Below are 13,798 nucleotides of genomic sequence, written 5' to 3'. Positions count from 1 at the left end.
AGCGTATACACCTCGAAGATCCAAAGCAGTATTCTATGAATCTAGCCAACATTCACTGAGCTGCAACGGGCTGCTGTCCTGTCCTTGCGACCGCTGCGCCAAGCGCTTGCGTCCGAATTGCAAGACCTCTTGTCTTCTCAATGACACTCTGGTATATTGGGAGTGGTGGACGGCTTATTTGGATAACATTCTATGGCAGACGTATTTAGTCTATGGCGTTTGATACAGACCAAGCACAACGAACCTTCTCCAAATCAATCTTGGCATCCGCGCCCATCCGAGTCTCGCGGATAAGGTTGACGATCCATTTTTCACCTTCGGCGCGTGAAAGGTTCAACCGATCGGAGAGATCCCTGCATTCATCATGTTTAGGACAGCAGTCAACGCGACTCGGACCCGGACTCACCCAATATCAATCTTCTGGTGAATTCGGCAATAAGCCTCGCTGATCAGATACCTCGCATTGTCCAAAAATTCCTCCCTAAACTCCTGCAAGAAGTAGTCGTTCTCAACGACTTTCTCAGCCTTGCCGAGCTCCTTTTGCGCGCTCTCGAAGTCGAATTGGACGTAGAGCTCTTTCAAGAAATTGGTGACAGGGTCGGAATACTGGTACTCCTCCATCTGAATGACTTTGACGACTTCCCGAATCGCATTTCTCACCCGCGATGAGCTTGCGTTGGCATTTCCTCCTCCAGCGGAAGATTTTCGGGAGAGAATAGCAGCTGCCGTAAGGTACCGAAGAACCCACGGACAAGCTGTTTGGATTGTATTTAGGTATGTCGGTGACAGGAATGTTTCGAGAAGCAAGGTGCGACCTTGAGGATGTCTGAAGTAGACGAAGAGAGACCAGTGAACAAGCCACGTCCGGGAGTGCAATTGGGCAAGGGCAGGTTCGGGGGCAGAGGCATTTGTGGCTGTTGCGGTGGGCAGGAGAGGCGCAGGCGACCGTGAATCAATGAGTTCCCGGAGACTGTTGAGTTCCTCAAGAGCAATGTCCCATCGTGCAACGAGGATATCCGAGGCGAGTTTGCCCCAATGAGCAGACGTGTTCAGGTCGTTGTCAGTTGACAGAACGCGGAAATGGTACAGGTAGTCAGCGGCACCGCTGTAGTTTCCATACGAATACTGGAATTTTCCAAAGTTGTACAGCGCTGTTATTTGCTCCAGCGTTACCTGTCGAAAAAGTGAGCTGTAATTCAAGAAAAAAGAACTTTAATTGCGCACGTTGTAATGCTCCTTCAGATACTGCAAATTCTGATTTTTGTCTTGTCGCAAAGCCTGTGCAACATCGGGATTTTCAATGACATCGAAAACGGCTTGAGCTTCTTGTTGTAGTCTTTCATGCGTGGATACTGCGTTCTGCCGTTTCTCATCGAACTCTGTTGCCATTGCTGAGCAATCGGAGAAATCATAGCAATACGTACGTACCTGCAGGGACCTCAGCATCTGGGTGTAGCTGCACGAAAAGTGACTGTGCATAGTCGAACATGTTGGTGCCCTTGGCTAGCTCATACTCGGCAACCTGAACATCGGATACTGCGAAGATATTGGTTTCGGCGAGGTGGGCTAGCAGAGGAAAAGCGAGATGACGGTCAAGGTAGGAAATGATTTTCTTGGACAGGTCGTATTCTGCCATTGTCGTCGTCGTCGTCGACTTGGAAGGACGCCCAAATTTTTGAAGCACAGCCACCGACATGAAGCTTACGCTGCTTCCGTTTTGGGAACACAGAGCTCTTCCTGTTTCCTCCATGCATCCTTCTGTTCGTCTACTCTCGACGGCACGTACTCCGCTAATCAGGTTCCTCGGAAAGCGTGTATGGCCTTCCAGTACGTATATTCATTGTGCCGCCTCAGCTGATATTGAACAGAGGTACAGAACCTGAAGCTCCTCACGCTCATCCTTACGGTCCACCCGAGCTCTCGGCAAGTTTCCGGAAAGCATCCCAGCCAGCAGTAGCACAGTCATCGTCGACAAAGACGCTTGCGAGCGGCGTTGCCTTTACCAACTTCTGGGAGGCACCTGAAAGATTTTGGAAGCATGACGTGAATAATGCCGAAATGGCTGCTGTTGAGGTATGTGCCGCGCCGTATTGTTCATTTCGCAAGCTAATGTCAGGATACAGAGTGGAGGTGCATCGTTGTGGTGATGCGAAATAGTTACAATCATCGTCGCCAAGTCTGTCATAAGACGTTTAATCCTTCTCTGCATACGCAAGTAGATGCTGTTCTATCTCTGCCTCTCCCATCACACGCCATTGGCCTCTTGTCTTCACATCCTCCTCCGGTGCATCCGACACAATACCAATCTCAATCTCCCCAGGCTTGTAATCTGTCGCATGGACGGTAGACATGGCCTCAATGGCCATCTCATAATTCTTAGCGATCAGAGCAGAATGAAAGATAATGTAGACATACCTCGATTACCGCGTCACGGCTCAAACTCTTGCCGGCTTGTGCGGCATCATCGGCGCCTCGTCCAGAGTCTAGCTTTTTCCATTTCTTCTCTAGATGATTCATGGCTTCTTGCTGCTTTTGCCCTGCGGCCGTGGCATGGAAGCCTACAAAGTATCCAGCGGGATCCAGTTTGAAGCACTGAGCTCCATATTCAGGATCCATGCCAATGAGTATCATGGCTGTAATATGAGGATGAGTAAGATTGGTCATGTATTGAGAAAAGGAACGAACATATCCCCAGTGGTCGCATGGCTGCTCTCTGGGTATAAACTTGATTGATGTTGGCTAGTCGTCTTGCAAGAGCGTCCGGGGTAATTTCGTAACCATACTTGTACCGAAATTCAGCAGCTTCCGCGCGTGCTCGGGTGACCTGGGCTCTAGCATCCGCTGTCGAATACGTGAGTGATCTAGTGTGACAATCCTATCCTTGGCAAATACCGATAAGCCCAGTCATCACACATCCAATCGTCGGTGTTATACTGAAGAGATGCGTGACGCTTGACGCGTCCAAGAGCTTGTCCTAGAGCGAATGTTATTATTTGTATACATATCGAAATGCAGAATCGTACGGGAACTTTGCGCTGAGTGATTACGACAGAGGTATCCTTTCCGCGAACAGCGATGGCAGTATGAGCAGATCCAGAGATGGCCTTTGAAAGCATATTCTATGCATTGGTGGATGAGCTTGTCGTTGGCAATGGTTTCAAGGTTGACACGAACCAACTTGATATAGGCGCCCTTCCGGAGAGAATACGGTAAGATACCTAACCTGCGTCAATACTATTGCAGAGGTATTGCGAAAATATGCATACCTGTCATAGGATGTTCGGGACATGGTGGTAGATGAGAAAAGTGCGCAAAGTACGCGCGTCGTAGATTTGTGACGTGACGGTCACGGCTGTCCCGGCCCGTTACAGCCGATATCGAACCGGTATCCGAAATCGCGTTACGGTCACATCACTCTCCATATTTTGACTCTTCCCTCGGAGTCAGGTCTTTTGGCTCACGACTCCCTCGTTTCTCCGGTCTCATCTTCGTTGAATCGAATGTCATAGCAATACGCCCAAGTGAAATATTTTGATAGGTCTTGTTTATAAAGTGTCGCCGAAACAAGATGAAGGAAGTCGTACCCTCTCAGGCTCCCAAAGTCATGTATGTAGATTCTACCAAGATTCACCCAGATGGTTAAGCTCACAGTAAACAGAAAGAAACTTCAATTTAGTCTACTCAATGCCCAGGACACTGTCAAAGTTTCTGAGTTCGAAGTCACTCATCGGGATCTGTATACCGCTACGGAACGCCTGCCAGTAAAGGATGGTGTCCTTGACCGACGTCTCTGTGCGTGGGTGTCCTCTCTCGGTTTCTTATATTCTCATTGAATGATAGGGTACGTCGGATAAAAGCGCGTTCTGCGAAACTTGTGGCGAATCATCCGTGAATTGCGTTGGTCATTATGCCTATGTCAAACTTGTCGTGCCGGTGTTCCATGTTGGTTACTTCAAGCATACCATTGACGTCCTCCAATGCATCTGCAAAGTATGAATCCATGCCTCACCCCTCTGTTCTATCTGACTGTTGACAAGACTTGCGCTCGTGTTCTGTTGGAGGAAGAGGAACGACGTCCGTTTCTCAAAAGCTTCCGACACCCGGACATGGAGAATTATCAGCGAACGAAACTTCTGAAGACCCTGAAAGCTAAGACAAGAAAGGCAATCTACTGTCCACACTGTTCTGCGACAAACGGCATCGTAAAGAAAACCGGTGTACTGAAGATCATTCACGACAAATTCCGCGCCAAGAAAACTGCTGACGAAATGGAACGGTGGAAGAAAACATTTTCTTCGGCTGTTGAGGCACAGAAGGAGCTCGGAATGTTTCTGAAAAAGGCCGTGCACGAGGACCTGAATCCGCTGAAGGTTTTGGACCTATTCAAGAGAATATCAGATGAGGTGATTCTATCCTAGCTGAAATATTCATTCATCTAATTCTGTGCCAGGATTGCGAAATCATGGGACTGCGGCCTTCATTCGGGAGACCAGAAGAGTTTATTTGGCAGTATATCTCAGTACCACCTGTCTGCATTCGCCCATCTGTCGCTCAGGATGGCGCGTCGAACGAGGATGATCTCACCGTCAAGCTAACTGAAATCGTGTTCACAAATGCCCTAATAAAGCAAGGCCTGACGAAAGGATCCCCCACGTTTCAATTTATGGTTCGATTGCTTCTCGCTGTTTTCCTGCTGCTATCTCACTGCACTGTGTAGGAACAATGGGAATTTCTTCAACTCTCCGTTGCCGTCTATGTCAACTCTGAAACCCCAGGTGTTAACTCTCAACCTGGCCAGAAGCCCATTCGTGGATTCGTGCAACGTCTCAAGGGAAAGCAAGGTCGTTTCCGTGGGAATCTATCGGGAAAGCGTGTCGATTTCTCTGGTCGTACAGTTATTTCTCCTGACCCGAATTTGCGGATCGATGAAGTAGCTGTACCCGAGCGAGTGGCCAAGATTCTCACATATCCGGAGCGTGTTACCTCTCATAATGTTGAAATGCTCCGGCGGGCGGTGAGGAATGGTCCGGACGTTCATCCAGGTGCCAATTTTGTTGCAAGGGACACGGTCAAAAAGTTTTTGAAGTTTGGGAATCGAGATGCGGTTGCAGATGGATTGGCAATCGGTGATGTCGTAGAACGGCATATTATTGACGGAGATATTGTTTTATTCAATCGACAACCAAGTTTGCACAAGGTATGTCAGTTCTACCTATGTTTGTGCTTCTTATGCTAATGTTAGCCTAGCTATCCATCATGTGTCATAGGGTACGTCCGCGTAATATGCCACCAAAGCAAGCCCCTCATTTCGGTTTAGGTCAAAGTTCGTCCGTGGAGGTCCTTCCGTCTGAATGAATGCGTGTGCGGACCATACAATGCTGACTTCGATGGAGACGAAATGAACTTACGTTGGTGTTACATTCACCAGGAGTACCACAAATTCTGATGTGTTCCACAGACGTACCCCAAACAGAAGAGGCGAGAACCGAAGCCCTGGAACTTATGAGCGTCAAGCACAATCTTGTTACACCTCGTAATGGTGATCCCGTCATCGCCGCCATTCAGGATTTTATTACAGCGTCCTATCTCATCTCTCGGAAAGACCAGTTCTTCGACCGGCGCCAATTCACCCAGATCTGCTGCTATTTTGCCGATGCAAACATACAGATTGATATCCCTCCTCCAACCATCTGGAAGCCGGTCAGGCTTTGGACAGGAAAGCAGATTTTCAATGTCTTAATGCGTCCGAACAAACAATCGAAGGTCTTCGTAAATGTGGAGTCGAAGTGTAATAAATGGGAGGAAGCCAAGGCTGCCAATTATCCAGAGCGGATGCATGTCGTTAAAGATCTTTCACCGAACGATGGTTGGCTCGTTATCGTGAACAGCGAGATCATGTGCGGAGTCATGGACAAGGCCATTGTCGGTAGCGGAAAGAAGAAATCCATCTTTGGTGTCATCATGCGAGATTATGGTCCACATGAAGCCGCAGCTGCAATGAACCGATTGGCGAAGCTATGCGCTCGATGGCTAGGTACTCAATATATCCTCACCTTATTGTCAAATAAATTGCTGACTTTTGGATAGCGAATTTCGGTTTCTCTTTGGGAATTAATGATGTTATACCCGGTCCCGAGCTAACCAGAGAGAAGGACAGATTAGTGGAGCTTGCTTATGCACAATGCCTGGAACATATCGCCCGAGCAAAGAAAGGACAGCTAGAAAACAAGCCGGGATGTAATCAAGAACAGACTCTTGAAGCGCTCATATCGTCGGTCTTGTCAAAAGTTCGAGAGGAGGTGGGACAAATTTGCATGAAGGAGCTTAGCCGTCACAATGCTCCGCTCATCATGGCTACTTGTGGATCGAAGGGTGAGCAAGGAGCTGAAAACGCGTCATGGATGTACTAACATTGTCACCAGGTTCCGTCATCAACGTCTCCCAAATGGTTGCCTGTGTCGGCCAACAAATTATAGCTGGGCATCGTGTTCCCGATGGCTTCCAAGACCGTTCTTTGCCTCACTTCCCCAAGAAATCAAAGGAACCGCCATCAAAAGGATTCGTGCGGAATAGTTTCTACTCTGGGTTGGTTGCAACCGAATTCCTATTCCACGCCATTTCGGGTCGTGAGGGTCTTGTCGATACTGCTGTCAAGACTGCAGAAACTGGGTACATGCAGCGGCGGCTTATGAAGGCGCTAGAGGATCTCACCACGCAATATGATTTGTCAGTCAGGAATTCGACGGGAGGCGTAGTTCAATTTAAGTATGGTGATGACGGTCTTGACCCTGCCTGCCTGGAAAGTGATGCTCAACCTATTGACTTTGAGCGCGCTTGGAGCCACGCATGTGTACGTGGTACCCCATTGACAGTTGAGTCTAGCACTGATGTGGCTATTTAGGCAACTGGGTTGTCTGGCGGCAGAGCTCTTCTGCCATATGAAGTTATGGAAATCGTCAACACTGAACTCAACTCGACAAAGTTCACGAGCGAGTGCACGATGGCGTATCTTGCAACGATCCGTGCATTTATTCTTGACCACGTCGTTCTCAGACAAGTCGAGGTCAGGAAAAGCCGTGGTATGTTCGAAGCATTGGAACGCCATGAAGAATGGGACGAACATACCGATCTCTCTTTCGGAGCTTCTGGTGAGTTGTCTACTTCTGAAAATTGTGCGATTCTAATCGATTTGAGTAGACGCTGACAAGGCGATCGTGCAAAATAAATCCAAGGTCACTGAGTTGCAACTACGGACCTTCTTGGAGCTCTGTTGGTCCAAATATGCAAAAGCTCGCATAGAACCTGGTAAGTCTACGGATTGTTACAGTATTAGCTAGTCTGATACTGTTTCTTTAGGTTCTACTGTGGGCGCTGTCGGAGCTCAATCCATCGGTGAACCCGGAACGCAGATGACTTTGAAAACTTTCCATTTTGCTGGTGTCGCTTCTATGAACGTTACCCTTGGAGTTCCTCGTATCAAGGAGATTATCAACGCTGCTAAGAACATCAGCACGCCTATTATCAGCTGCAAATTGGTTACATGCGATAGTGAGGCGTCAGCTCGTATTGTGAAAGGTCGCCTGGAAAAGACCCTGCTTGGTGAAGTCCGTCGTCTTGTGTTCCGCTGGACGAGTTCACTTTGCTTATTCATATGCATTTTACCAGATTGCTAGCGTCTTGGAGGAAGCCTGGGCTCCTGAGTACACATATCTTGGCGTGATTGTCGATACGGACGCCATTCAAAAGCTTCAGGTTGTGTTTCTTGTTCTCGCTCGGTATATATCGCTAATTGTGTGGTTCAGCTCGAGCTCACATTGGATGACATCAAGTGGGCTATAGTTGGTGCAAAGAAGCTGAAGATCAAACAAGAGGTATGTTTGTCTGGAAGAAGGAAAGCAGCTCTGAACTTATTCTCACTCTAGTCTGTAATTGTCCTTCCGCGCAAAAACCGGCTTCGGATATACGTTGACACGGAGGATAAATATTATCGATTGCGAGAATTGAAGCGAGGGCTGGCCGACGTTGTAGTAAAGGTAGGGATCCCCGCTTTGTGCATCTGCACGCCGCTAAATGCTGTATCAAGGGTGTTCCTGAGATTCAACGAGCCATCATAAACATCAAGGAAAAGGACGATGCTCGAGGAAAGAAGGGAGACAAGGAACTCCTCGTGGAAGGCTATGGTCTGAAGAAGTGTATGGTTACAGAGGGTAAGTCCGGCTAACCTTGACAACGTCGGCTCCCCCAGAACCTTTCTCTTTCAGGAATCGTCGGAGAGTTCACGACCTCCAACTCGGTTATTGAAGTTGCGCAAGTATTGGGCATCGAAGCGGCTCGACGGACAATCATCAACGAAATCCAGACGACCATGAAAGCGCACGACATGATTATCGACCCTCGGCATGTCATGCTACTAGGTGATGTCATGACGTACAAGGTTAATTTACCCGTTCTCACCTCCTCCCTTGCCGCCACTAATTAATAATCCATCAGGGCGAGGTCCTGGGCATCACCCGATTCGGAGTAGCGAAAATGAAAGACAGCGTCCTGATGTTGGCGTCCTTTGAGAAGACGACGGACCATCTCTTCGACGCGGCCGCGTTTGGGAAAACCGATAGCATCTCTGGTGTTTCGGAGAGTATCATTATGGGTAATCCCGCGGCTCATTGTGGGACTTCGATGTCAGTGGTCTCTCTCTTTATATGTTGTTGATGAGAGGGCTCACGTTTTTGTTTCGTCTCAGGCCGGCGTTGTTCTCTAGCGCGCCGACTATCAGCAAACCGAGGAAATTACTGTTTGAAGGGGCGCTGTAAGGTGAATTTAGGTCCTTAGAAGTATATTCTTATTTGTATTCCGACTGTACGCTTAATCTTAGATGTATTCACCTTGATCCGCCTACCGAGCCATTCTGCCATTGACTGTAACGAAGCCGTAGGCTTTAATGAAGGCTTTGTCTCGCTTTCAACACCTATTTCTGATGAGTGCACCAAGGCCACTGTCCTAAGAGTATGCTTGGAATACTGGTAGGTCTGAAGAGACTTTAATTTCCGCCCGCTAAAGATGTTTGATAGAATACATAGTTCCCTGGGGAAAGGTCCCTTCTTTACTACTGCTATCTAAAAATGGAGTCGCATCTATGCTGTTGAAAGTAACTGTTAGGCGGCGATTTCTTCTTCCTTCCCCGTGAGCGTGGCTGGTAATGAAGGTGGTTCCCAGCTACGTAGAGCTCCTACCCACTTGTCTGCCATCGTCATACGCTCATCCTCTATGCCAGTGAAAGCAAGACCCTGACATATCGCCTTGTAACTGTTCTGTAGATGTGTCAATCTTTCTTTGTACGCCTGCAACACCTGGTTGACTTCGGCCAGATCTCTCACGCGGATTGACGGTGTGATGATGAATGATTCTAGGATTTCAAGCGAGTTGAGTATATCCGCTTGGGACCTGAAACATTGTTAGAGTTTTGTGCTCTAGAACGGGAAAAACTTGCGATCGATATCCTTCTATGCACATTTGGAGGGGTTGCGGAAGTGAGGGGGCGTTTCCTATTGCTTTTATGGCGTACATATGGCCCCTAATGTTGTCTCGCATCACCCAGACCTCAAAGCTCAGCACCTTCGAATCGTGGATGAACGCATTTACGAGGCTGGTACAACAAGGGACTTACCGCTACAAGCATTTCCTTCAAAAACTGATAAACACCCGCCATGGTGAGAAAAGTGGAAAGAGCGTCAAGAATCAGATTCCCGAGTACGTCCATTGGATTACGCCAGTATTTTGAATGGGATACAATGGAGAGCGCCGAAATAGCAACCATGATGAACCAATTGATTGTGGACTGTTGATATTGTGAAGTTAAGGGCCTACGAACTTGGACTGGAGCTTACAGTGAACATGTTCATAATGAAAGAGTGTATGCGGTTCATCATCGAGAACGCTGTATCGCGGATTGAGTATTGGTGAGACGAACGTCTGCTCGCGTACCTAAACAACTCGCCCAAGAAGTGACGGCATTGAAGGAAAAGAGTGCAATTTGGATTGCGTTTTTAGGCGACATGGTGGTGGTTGTTCCAGATAGAGAAGCTCCTGTGAATCCATTTCCCGACCTCCGCCGAGTTGGAAGGTTAGACACCTCTTTGAAGGGCGCGCCAATGATGACATCACCCGCTATATGCACGTGACTGGACTCAGACCAGCTTTGCTTGTAACCACCATGGACGACGACCAGCTGCCCTTTGAGCTCGTCGAGGCCATCGTCTCCGAGTTTTGGTTCGCAGAGCATGCCTCGGAAGATCGGATCGCGTTTATGACTGCATGTCCTCTCATCAGCACCATGTGGTGCGGCGTGTATGCGCGCGTTACTTCCAGAGACATATACGTTCCAACGCTCGCCTATCTCTTCTATATCTGCTCTATCGTTCGTTCCACAAAATCTGCCATATACTGCTCTTCTTTCCCAGAATTTACACGTTCCATTACTTGCCATGTCGACCTTATCAAATCCAACAACGACGCCGCCATGCATCCGTATTCAGTTCTCTGCAGCTTGCCAAACTACACCGGATTTCGCAAATGTTTCCCGAATATCCAGTATATCCACCTCCAAACCAGGTTTCCGCATTGGATCAGGTCGCCCCTTTCTTGTCTCGTCGACAGCTCGTCCGAACACGCGTTTCCATAGCCTTCAATGAATCCACGACGCGACTCAGTGTGCTTCCTGTGGACTGGCACATTGCTGTTGACGATCCGCCAGATAACGAGGAATATGACTCATTCCGCCTTCTCACGACATGGAGTGTCTTCCTTGTCGAGTATACTTGTGATATGGTCCAATGCTGCTCCCAGTTCATGAGCATATGGAGCTCTCCCTCCGTCACCTCCGCGGCGACAAACTCGTATCTACTCTGAAGATGTCCGTTATTTCAGCAATCGTATTCGCATCCAAGAACGAGAGGGTGACCTATGGGACATAAATTATCGCTTCCGGAAAGCAGCAGGACCGCCTATGGGTAAGATGCTATTCTTCACGAGCTTTGGCTGCTTGATGTCTCTTAGACCTCAAGAGTTTCTTTTCTGACTTGTACGAGGACGTGCTCTGGGCTGTCAAAGGTTCCACTGCGATTGAGAGTCACATGTGGAGAAACATCTTGGAGCTTGAAGATAGCATCTATTACCAGCAACGAGCCCTAACTACCAATCAAAAAACCCTAGTCTTGGCACACCCTTTACCAGTGAAGAAAATCGTACGTGGATTTATCCGGTTCATGGCATACACTCACATTACCTTCCAATAGGAAGAGAATAATGACGGTTCTGAACAGTTGGTATGAATGTAAGAATACGCAGCCCTCCTTTTAGAAAATGTGATGTATTATCGTATGTAAATCGTATCATTTTTGTCGAGTGATGTTTGCGTGCTCGGTGAATAACAAGTGCTGTCGAGCAGTATTGAAAAGCGATAATGCCGAGGTCTATATTGAGCTGCCGCCTTGTTTAGTCGCTGAGCGCCTCAAATGCATGATACATCCCTCTTAACTTTTGCACCTTCAGTTGGGTACGACGGTCCTGCTGTTTTTAGTTACCCATCGCCTGCTTGTATGGACGTACGAATACGTTGAATTCCCATCGATAGCATTTGAGCAGAGGTAAATGAATGTGCAATTGAAGAAGCAGATGTACAGTTTTAACAAGGCTAATAAACACAGACGACGTAAAAATACAATTAAAAATGGCAGGAGAACCAAGAAAGAGTGTAAAGCAAAGCAAAGGGACGTTTAGTGACGGAAAATTTATGCCAGTGTCGGGCAGCCCCGACAGACTTTTTTGGTATCAGGTTGGATCTTATCCCAAACGAGTGAGGTGAAGACGGCAAGTGACAGCAAGAGCTAACTCCTAATCAGGTCAATGAGTGTACTAGAACGAATATGAAGGGCCTCACGATGACAAGAACAGATATGCGAGGGCGCCTAACTGGATCACGGGGAGGCTCTGGCTCCAGAGGTGCCTCATCGAGGGCAAGCTCTCCCTTCGTCGGCTGAAAACCATGCAGGTGATGAGAGTCTGCGTTCACAACGAGCAGGTCACTCACGAGAGCCACAGTGAAATAAACACACTCGTCCCAATCAATATCTCCATCATGAGTTGTAGTCTGTTCAGTTTCCAACTGAAGAAAGTTGTCTGAATGGCAAGAAGCGTGCACACCATCAGGGGATGATTTCTGTTGAAGTATTCGTGGCCATAAGGCTCATATCGAAAGACAAACGAGGGCAGGGGAACGTGTTGGTAGTATATCGTAGCACTTGCAGGAAGAGAATCTGCTTGACGAAGAACTGTGTGCATAGAGGGGAAAAGACGGTCGCGGCTCCGGATGGGAGGCATGACCAAGAAGAAGGAAGAAAGGAGAGGAAAGAACGTTGTGGGAGAATTGATAGTCGGTTTCCCTTGTTTTTAAGTGCACTTGGGCTTCGATATCGGAAGCATCCGTATTGAGCCAGTAGGCAATGTGTTTGGCGTAAACACAAAATGACATAAGGCGAATATCGACCTCAATTTGATCCCGCGGAGACGCTCACTCGTTATAGCGTCATACTCGTCCTTCGAGACACCGGCAAGAAAGACACATCGAAAAGATTGACCCAGATACAAGGAGTCGTTTCCACAAAACTGCCTGCTTACGCCGGAAGCATTCGTTTCGAATTCGAAACTGGATTGAATACGCTGGAAATCGAATAGCATCCTCGACGCCTTGTAACGATTTATTCTGGCAGGAAACTCGGGGCTCTCGCTTGCGCTGTCGGTCCTCACATCTGGCCGTCTTACTGGTTACGCGTATATTCCAGATCTATGCCCTCTATGCTGTTAATGGCTGTATGGCACCACTGCCTGTTAATTGTGACCTTACATAATAAATGTCACACCTGTATGTGACGATTCGTGGGTCACGGTCCCTGGCAGTGCAAACGCAAGCTTACCATTGTACACCTAATATTGCAGAACAATCCATTGCTCCGTCTTCATGCTCGTCTTCTGTGATTGCCGTACAAAGCGAGCAAACGGACGTGCTTTCAATGTTGTTCAAGACCTAGGTCAGAGTTGCAAGATCAGTCTTCGCTTCAGCGACCCAGCCGGCGGGTATCGTCAAGGACAGGAGAATGCCTCAAGACCTGAAGAAACTGAAGACGTACCTTCAACGATTATATCCGGACACTGCGCCCCCAACCCAATTCAACAAAATCGCCCTGTTGTAGCCGTCTCTGGGTTCTTGAATATCTTGAGCTCCCTAAGCGAATGGCCATATACCGGATGGACCTGAGAACTGAAGGACCCATCGACGATCCAAGAAGACTGTTGCTATATTCCCAAGTTCAAGAACACCGACAGCTGATTTTTGTCGTCCGAGATCCGTAAAAGGCGACGGTGAGCAGTGATTCTCGTTACAAGCCTCCATGCAAGAGCTGGAAAGCTTGTAAAACAGTAAAATACTGTCGAGAAGCTTCCAAGAGCAATAATGCAAGTCCTACTGGCGTCCGAGGTTAACGGCAGAGTCGAGAATATTTGAGTTCGAGACGATTGACCGTCCCGCTCTTCAAGTTTCGTTCCGACATATCGAGGCCGTCGTCTCGAAGCCTTCATAGAAAGGCCGTAAATGCGAGCCTGTATCAAGAGAACGAGCTCGACGATGGAGGCAAGGATGGTGGTGGTTTGACACTGGTGTACATCGGTGTACAATGTACATCGGTTGACAAACAAACGGTGCCGTCCGAATTCGACATCTTGTTCAGCCGCCGGGCACCTTTTCTGG

At 48.1% G+C, this 13,798-nt stretch overlaps 7 protein-coding genes across 7 annotated transcripts; 3 read left to right on the top strand and 4 right to left on the bottom strand.

Annotated features, from left to right (window-relative positions):
* Nucleotides 1-52: 52 nt before the first annotated feature.
* On the bottom strand, nucleotides 53-1,636 carry EV420DRAFT_1259591 (eukaryotic translation initiation factor 3 subunit 6; the record flags this gene model as incomplete). Its single annotated transcript, XM_060466963.1, has 5 exons — nucleotides 53-190; nucleotides 245-353; nucleotides 407-1,173; nucleotides 1,225-1,379; nucleotides 1,429-1,636. The coding sequence occupies 5 exons, from the start codon at nucleotides 1,634-1,636 to the stop codon at nucleotides 53-55; spliced, it is 1,377 nt and encodes a 458-aa protein (XP_060338096.1).
* EV420DRAFT_1684472 (uncharacterized protein) lies at nucleotides 1,427-2,147 on the top strand (the record flags this gene model as incomplete). Its single annotated transcript, XM_060479260.1, has 3 exons — nucleotides 1,427-1,827; nucleotides 1,877-2,073; nucleotides 2,124-2,147. Exons 1-3 carry the CDS (start codon nucleotides 1,695-1,697, stop codon nucleotides 2,145-2,147), a joined length of 354 nt encoding a protein of 117 aa, XP_060338095.1. The 5' UTR covers nucleotides 1,427-1,694.
* On the bottom strand, nucleotides 2,053-3,307 carry EV420DRAFT_1758065 (20S proteasome subunit). The gene is made up of 7 exons (XM_060480537.1): nucleotides 3,267-3,307; nucleotides 3,175-3,218; nucleotides 3,024-3,119; nucleotides 2,893-2,974; nucleotides 2,686-2,841; nucleotides 2,416-2,633; nucleotides 2,053-2,366 (listed from the first exon to the last, which is right to left on the bottom strand). The coding sequence occupies exons 1-7, from the start codon at nucleotides 3,271-3,273 to the stop codon at nucleotides 2,193-2,195; spliced, it is 777 nt and encodes a 258-aa protein (XP_060338094.1). The 5' UTR covers nucleotides 3,274-3,307; the 3' UTR covers nucleotides 2,053-2,192.
* Nucleotides 3,288-8,934, top strand: EV420DRAFT_1501457 (uncharacterized protein; the record flags this gene model as incomplete). Its single annotated transcript, XM_060471064.1, has 22 exons — nucleotides 3,288-3,293; nucleotides 3,575-3,606; nucleotides 3,659-3,800; nucleotides 3,841-3,990; nucleotides 4,038-4,403; nucleotides 4,451-4,666; nucleotides 4,718-5,197; nucleotides 5,248-5,268; nucleotides 5,318-5,408; nucleotides 5,459-6,034; nucleotides 6,088-6,372; nucleotides 6,423-6,850; nucleotides 6,902-7,148; nucleotides 7,198-7,305; nucleotides 7,357-7,604; nucleotides 7,666-7,752; nucleotides 7,803-7,871; nucleotides 7,923-8,033; nucleotides 8,084-8,207; nucleotides 8,262-8,434; nucleotides 8,491-8,678; nucleotides 8,741-8,934. The coding sequence occupies 22 exons, from the start codon at nucleotides 3,288-3,290 to the stop codon at nucleotides 8,808-8,810; spliced, it is 4,218 nt and encodes a 1,405-aa protein (XP_060338093.1). The 3' UTR covers nucleotides 8,811-8,934.
* A 74-nt stretch (nucleotides 8,935-9,008) lies between these two features.
* On the bottom strand, nucleotides 9,009-10,177 carry EV420DRAFT_1501449 (uncharacterized protein). The gene is made up of 5 exons (XM_060471063.1): nucleotides 9,982-10,177; nucleotides 9,885-9,934; nucleotides 9,665-9,835; nucleotides 9,488-9,612; nucleotides 9,009-9,441 (listed from the first exon to the last, which is right to left on the bottom strand). The coding sequence occupies exons 1-5, from the start codon at nucleotides 10,052-10,054 to the stop codon at nucleotides 9,153-9,155; spliced, it is 708 nt and encodes a 235-aa protein (XP_060338092.1). The 5' UTR covers nucleotides 10,055-10,177; the 3' UTR covers nucleotides 9,009-9,152.
* Nucleotides 10,178-10,180: 3 nt separating this feature from the next.
* Nucleotides 10,181-11,415, top strand: EV420DRAFT_1501443 (uncharacterized protein). Its single transcript, XM_060471062.1, has 4 exons — nucleotides 10,181-10,608; nucleotides 10,707-10,892; nucleotides 10,924-11,006; nucleotides 11,053-11,415. Exons 1-4 carry the CDS (start codon nucleotides 10,211-10,213, stop codon nucleotides 11,289-11,291), a joined length of 906 nt encoding a protein of 301 aa, XP_060338091.1. The 5' UTR covers nucleotides 10,181-10,210; the 3' UTR covers nucleotides 11,292-11,415.
* A 371-nt stretch (nucleotides 11,416-11,786) lies between these two features.
* EV420DRAFT_1635087 (uncharacterized protein) lies at nucleotides 11,787-12,375 on the bottom strand (the record flags this gene model as incomplete). The annotated part of the gene is made up of 4 exons (XM_060476401.1): nucleotides 11,787-11,882; nucleotides 11,936-12,031; nucleotides 12,086-12,145; nucleotides 12,199-12,375. The coding sequence occupies 4 exons, from the start codon at nucleotides 12,373-12,375 to the stop codon at nucleotides 11,787-11,789; spliced, it is 429 nt and encodes a 142-aa protein (XP_060338090.1).
* Between the last annotated feature and the right edge of the window lie 1,423 nt (nucleotides 12,376-13,798).

The sequence above is a fragment of the Desarmillaria tabescens genome (genome assembly GCF_030435595.1).
Source record: "Desarmillaria tabescens strain CCBAS 213 chromosome Unknown EV420scaffold_2, whole genome shotgun sequence".
In the NCBI taxonomy this organism is placed as follows: Eukaryota; Fungi; Basidiomycota; class Agaricomycetes; order Agaricales; family Physalacriaceae; genus Desarmillaria; species Desarmillaria tabescens.
This window is presented reverse-complemented; position numbering and strand designations above follow the sequence as displayed.

Coding starts and splice junctions, on each gene's coding strand:
- EV420DRAFT_1758065 (XM_060480537.1), bottom strand. Junction 3,120..3,174: donor AGGGCGCCTATATCAAGTTG/GTTCGTGTCAAC, acceptor ACCAATGCATAG/AATATGCTTTCAAAGGCCAT. Junction 2,634..2,685: donor CATGCGACCACTGGGGATAT/GTTCGTTCCTTT, acceptor CTCATATTACAG/CCATGATACTCATTGGCATG.
- EV420DRAFT_1501449 (XM_060471063.1), bottom strand. CDS start 10,054: ATGTCGCCTAAAAACGCAATCCAAATTGCACTCTTTTCCTTCAATGCC. Junction 9,935..9,981: donor TTCTTGGGCGAGTTGTTTAG/GTACGCGAGCAG, acceptor TCCGCGATACAG/CGTTCTCGATGATGAACCGC. Junction 9,442..9,487: donor TGCATAGAAGGATATCGATC/GCAAGTTTTTCC, acceptor ACAATGTTTCAG/GTCCCAAGCGGATATACTCA.
- EV420DRAFT_1501443 (XM_060471062.1), top strand. CDS start 10,211: ATGGACGACGACCAGCTGCCCTTTGAGCTCGTCGAGGCCATCGTCTCC. Junction 10,609..10,706: donor TATATCCACCTCCAAACCAG/GTTTCCGCATTG, acceptor GACGCGACTCAG/TGTGCTTCCTGTGGACTGGC. Junction 11,007..11,052: donor AGCAGCAGGACCGCCTATGG/GTAAGATGCTAT, acceptor GATGTCTCTTAG/ACCTCAAGAGTTTCTTTTCT.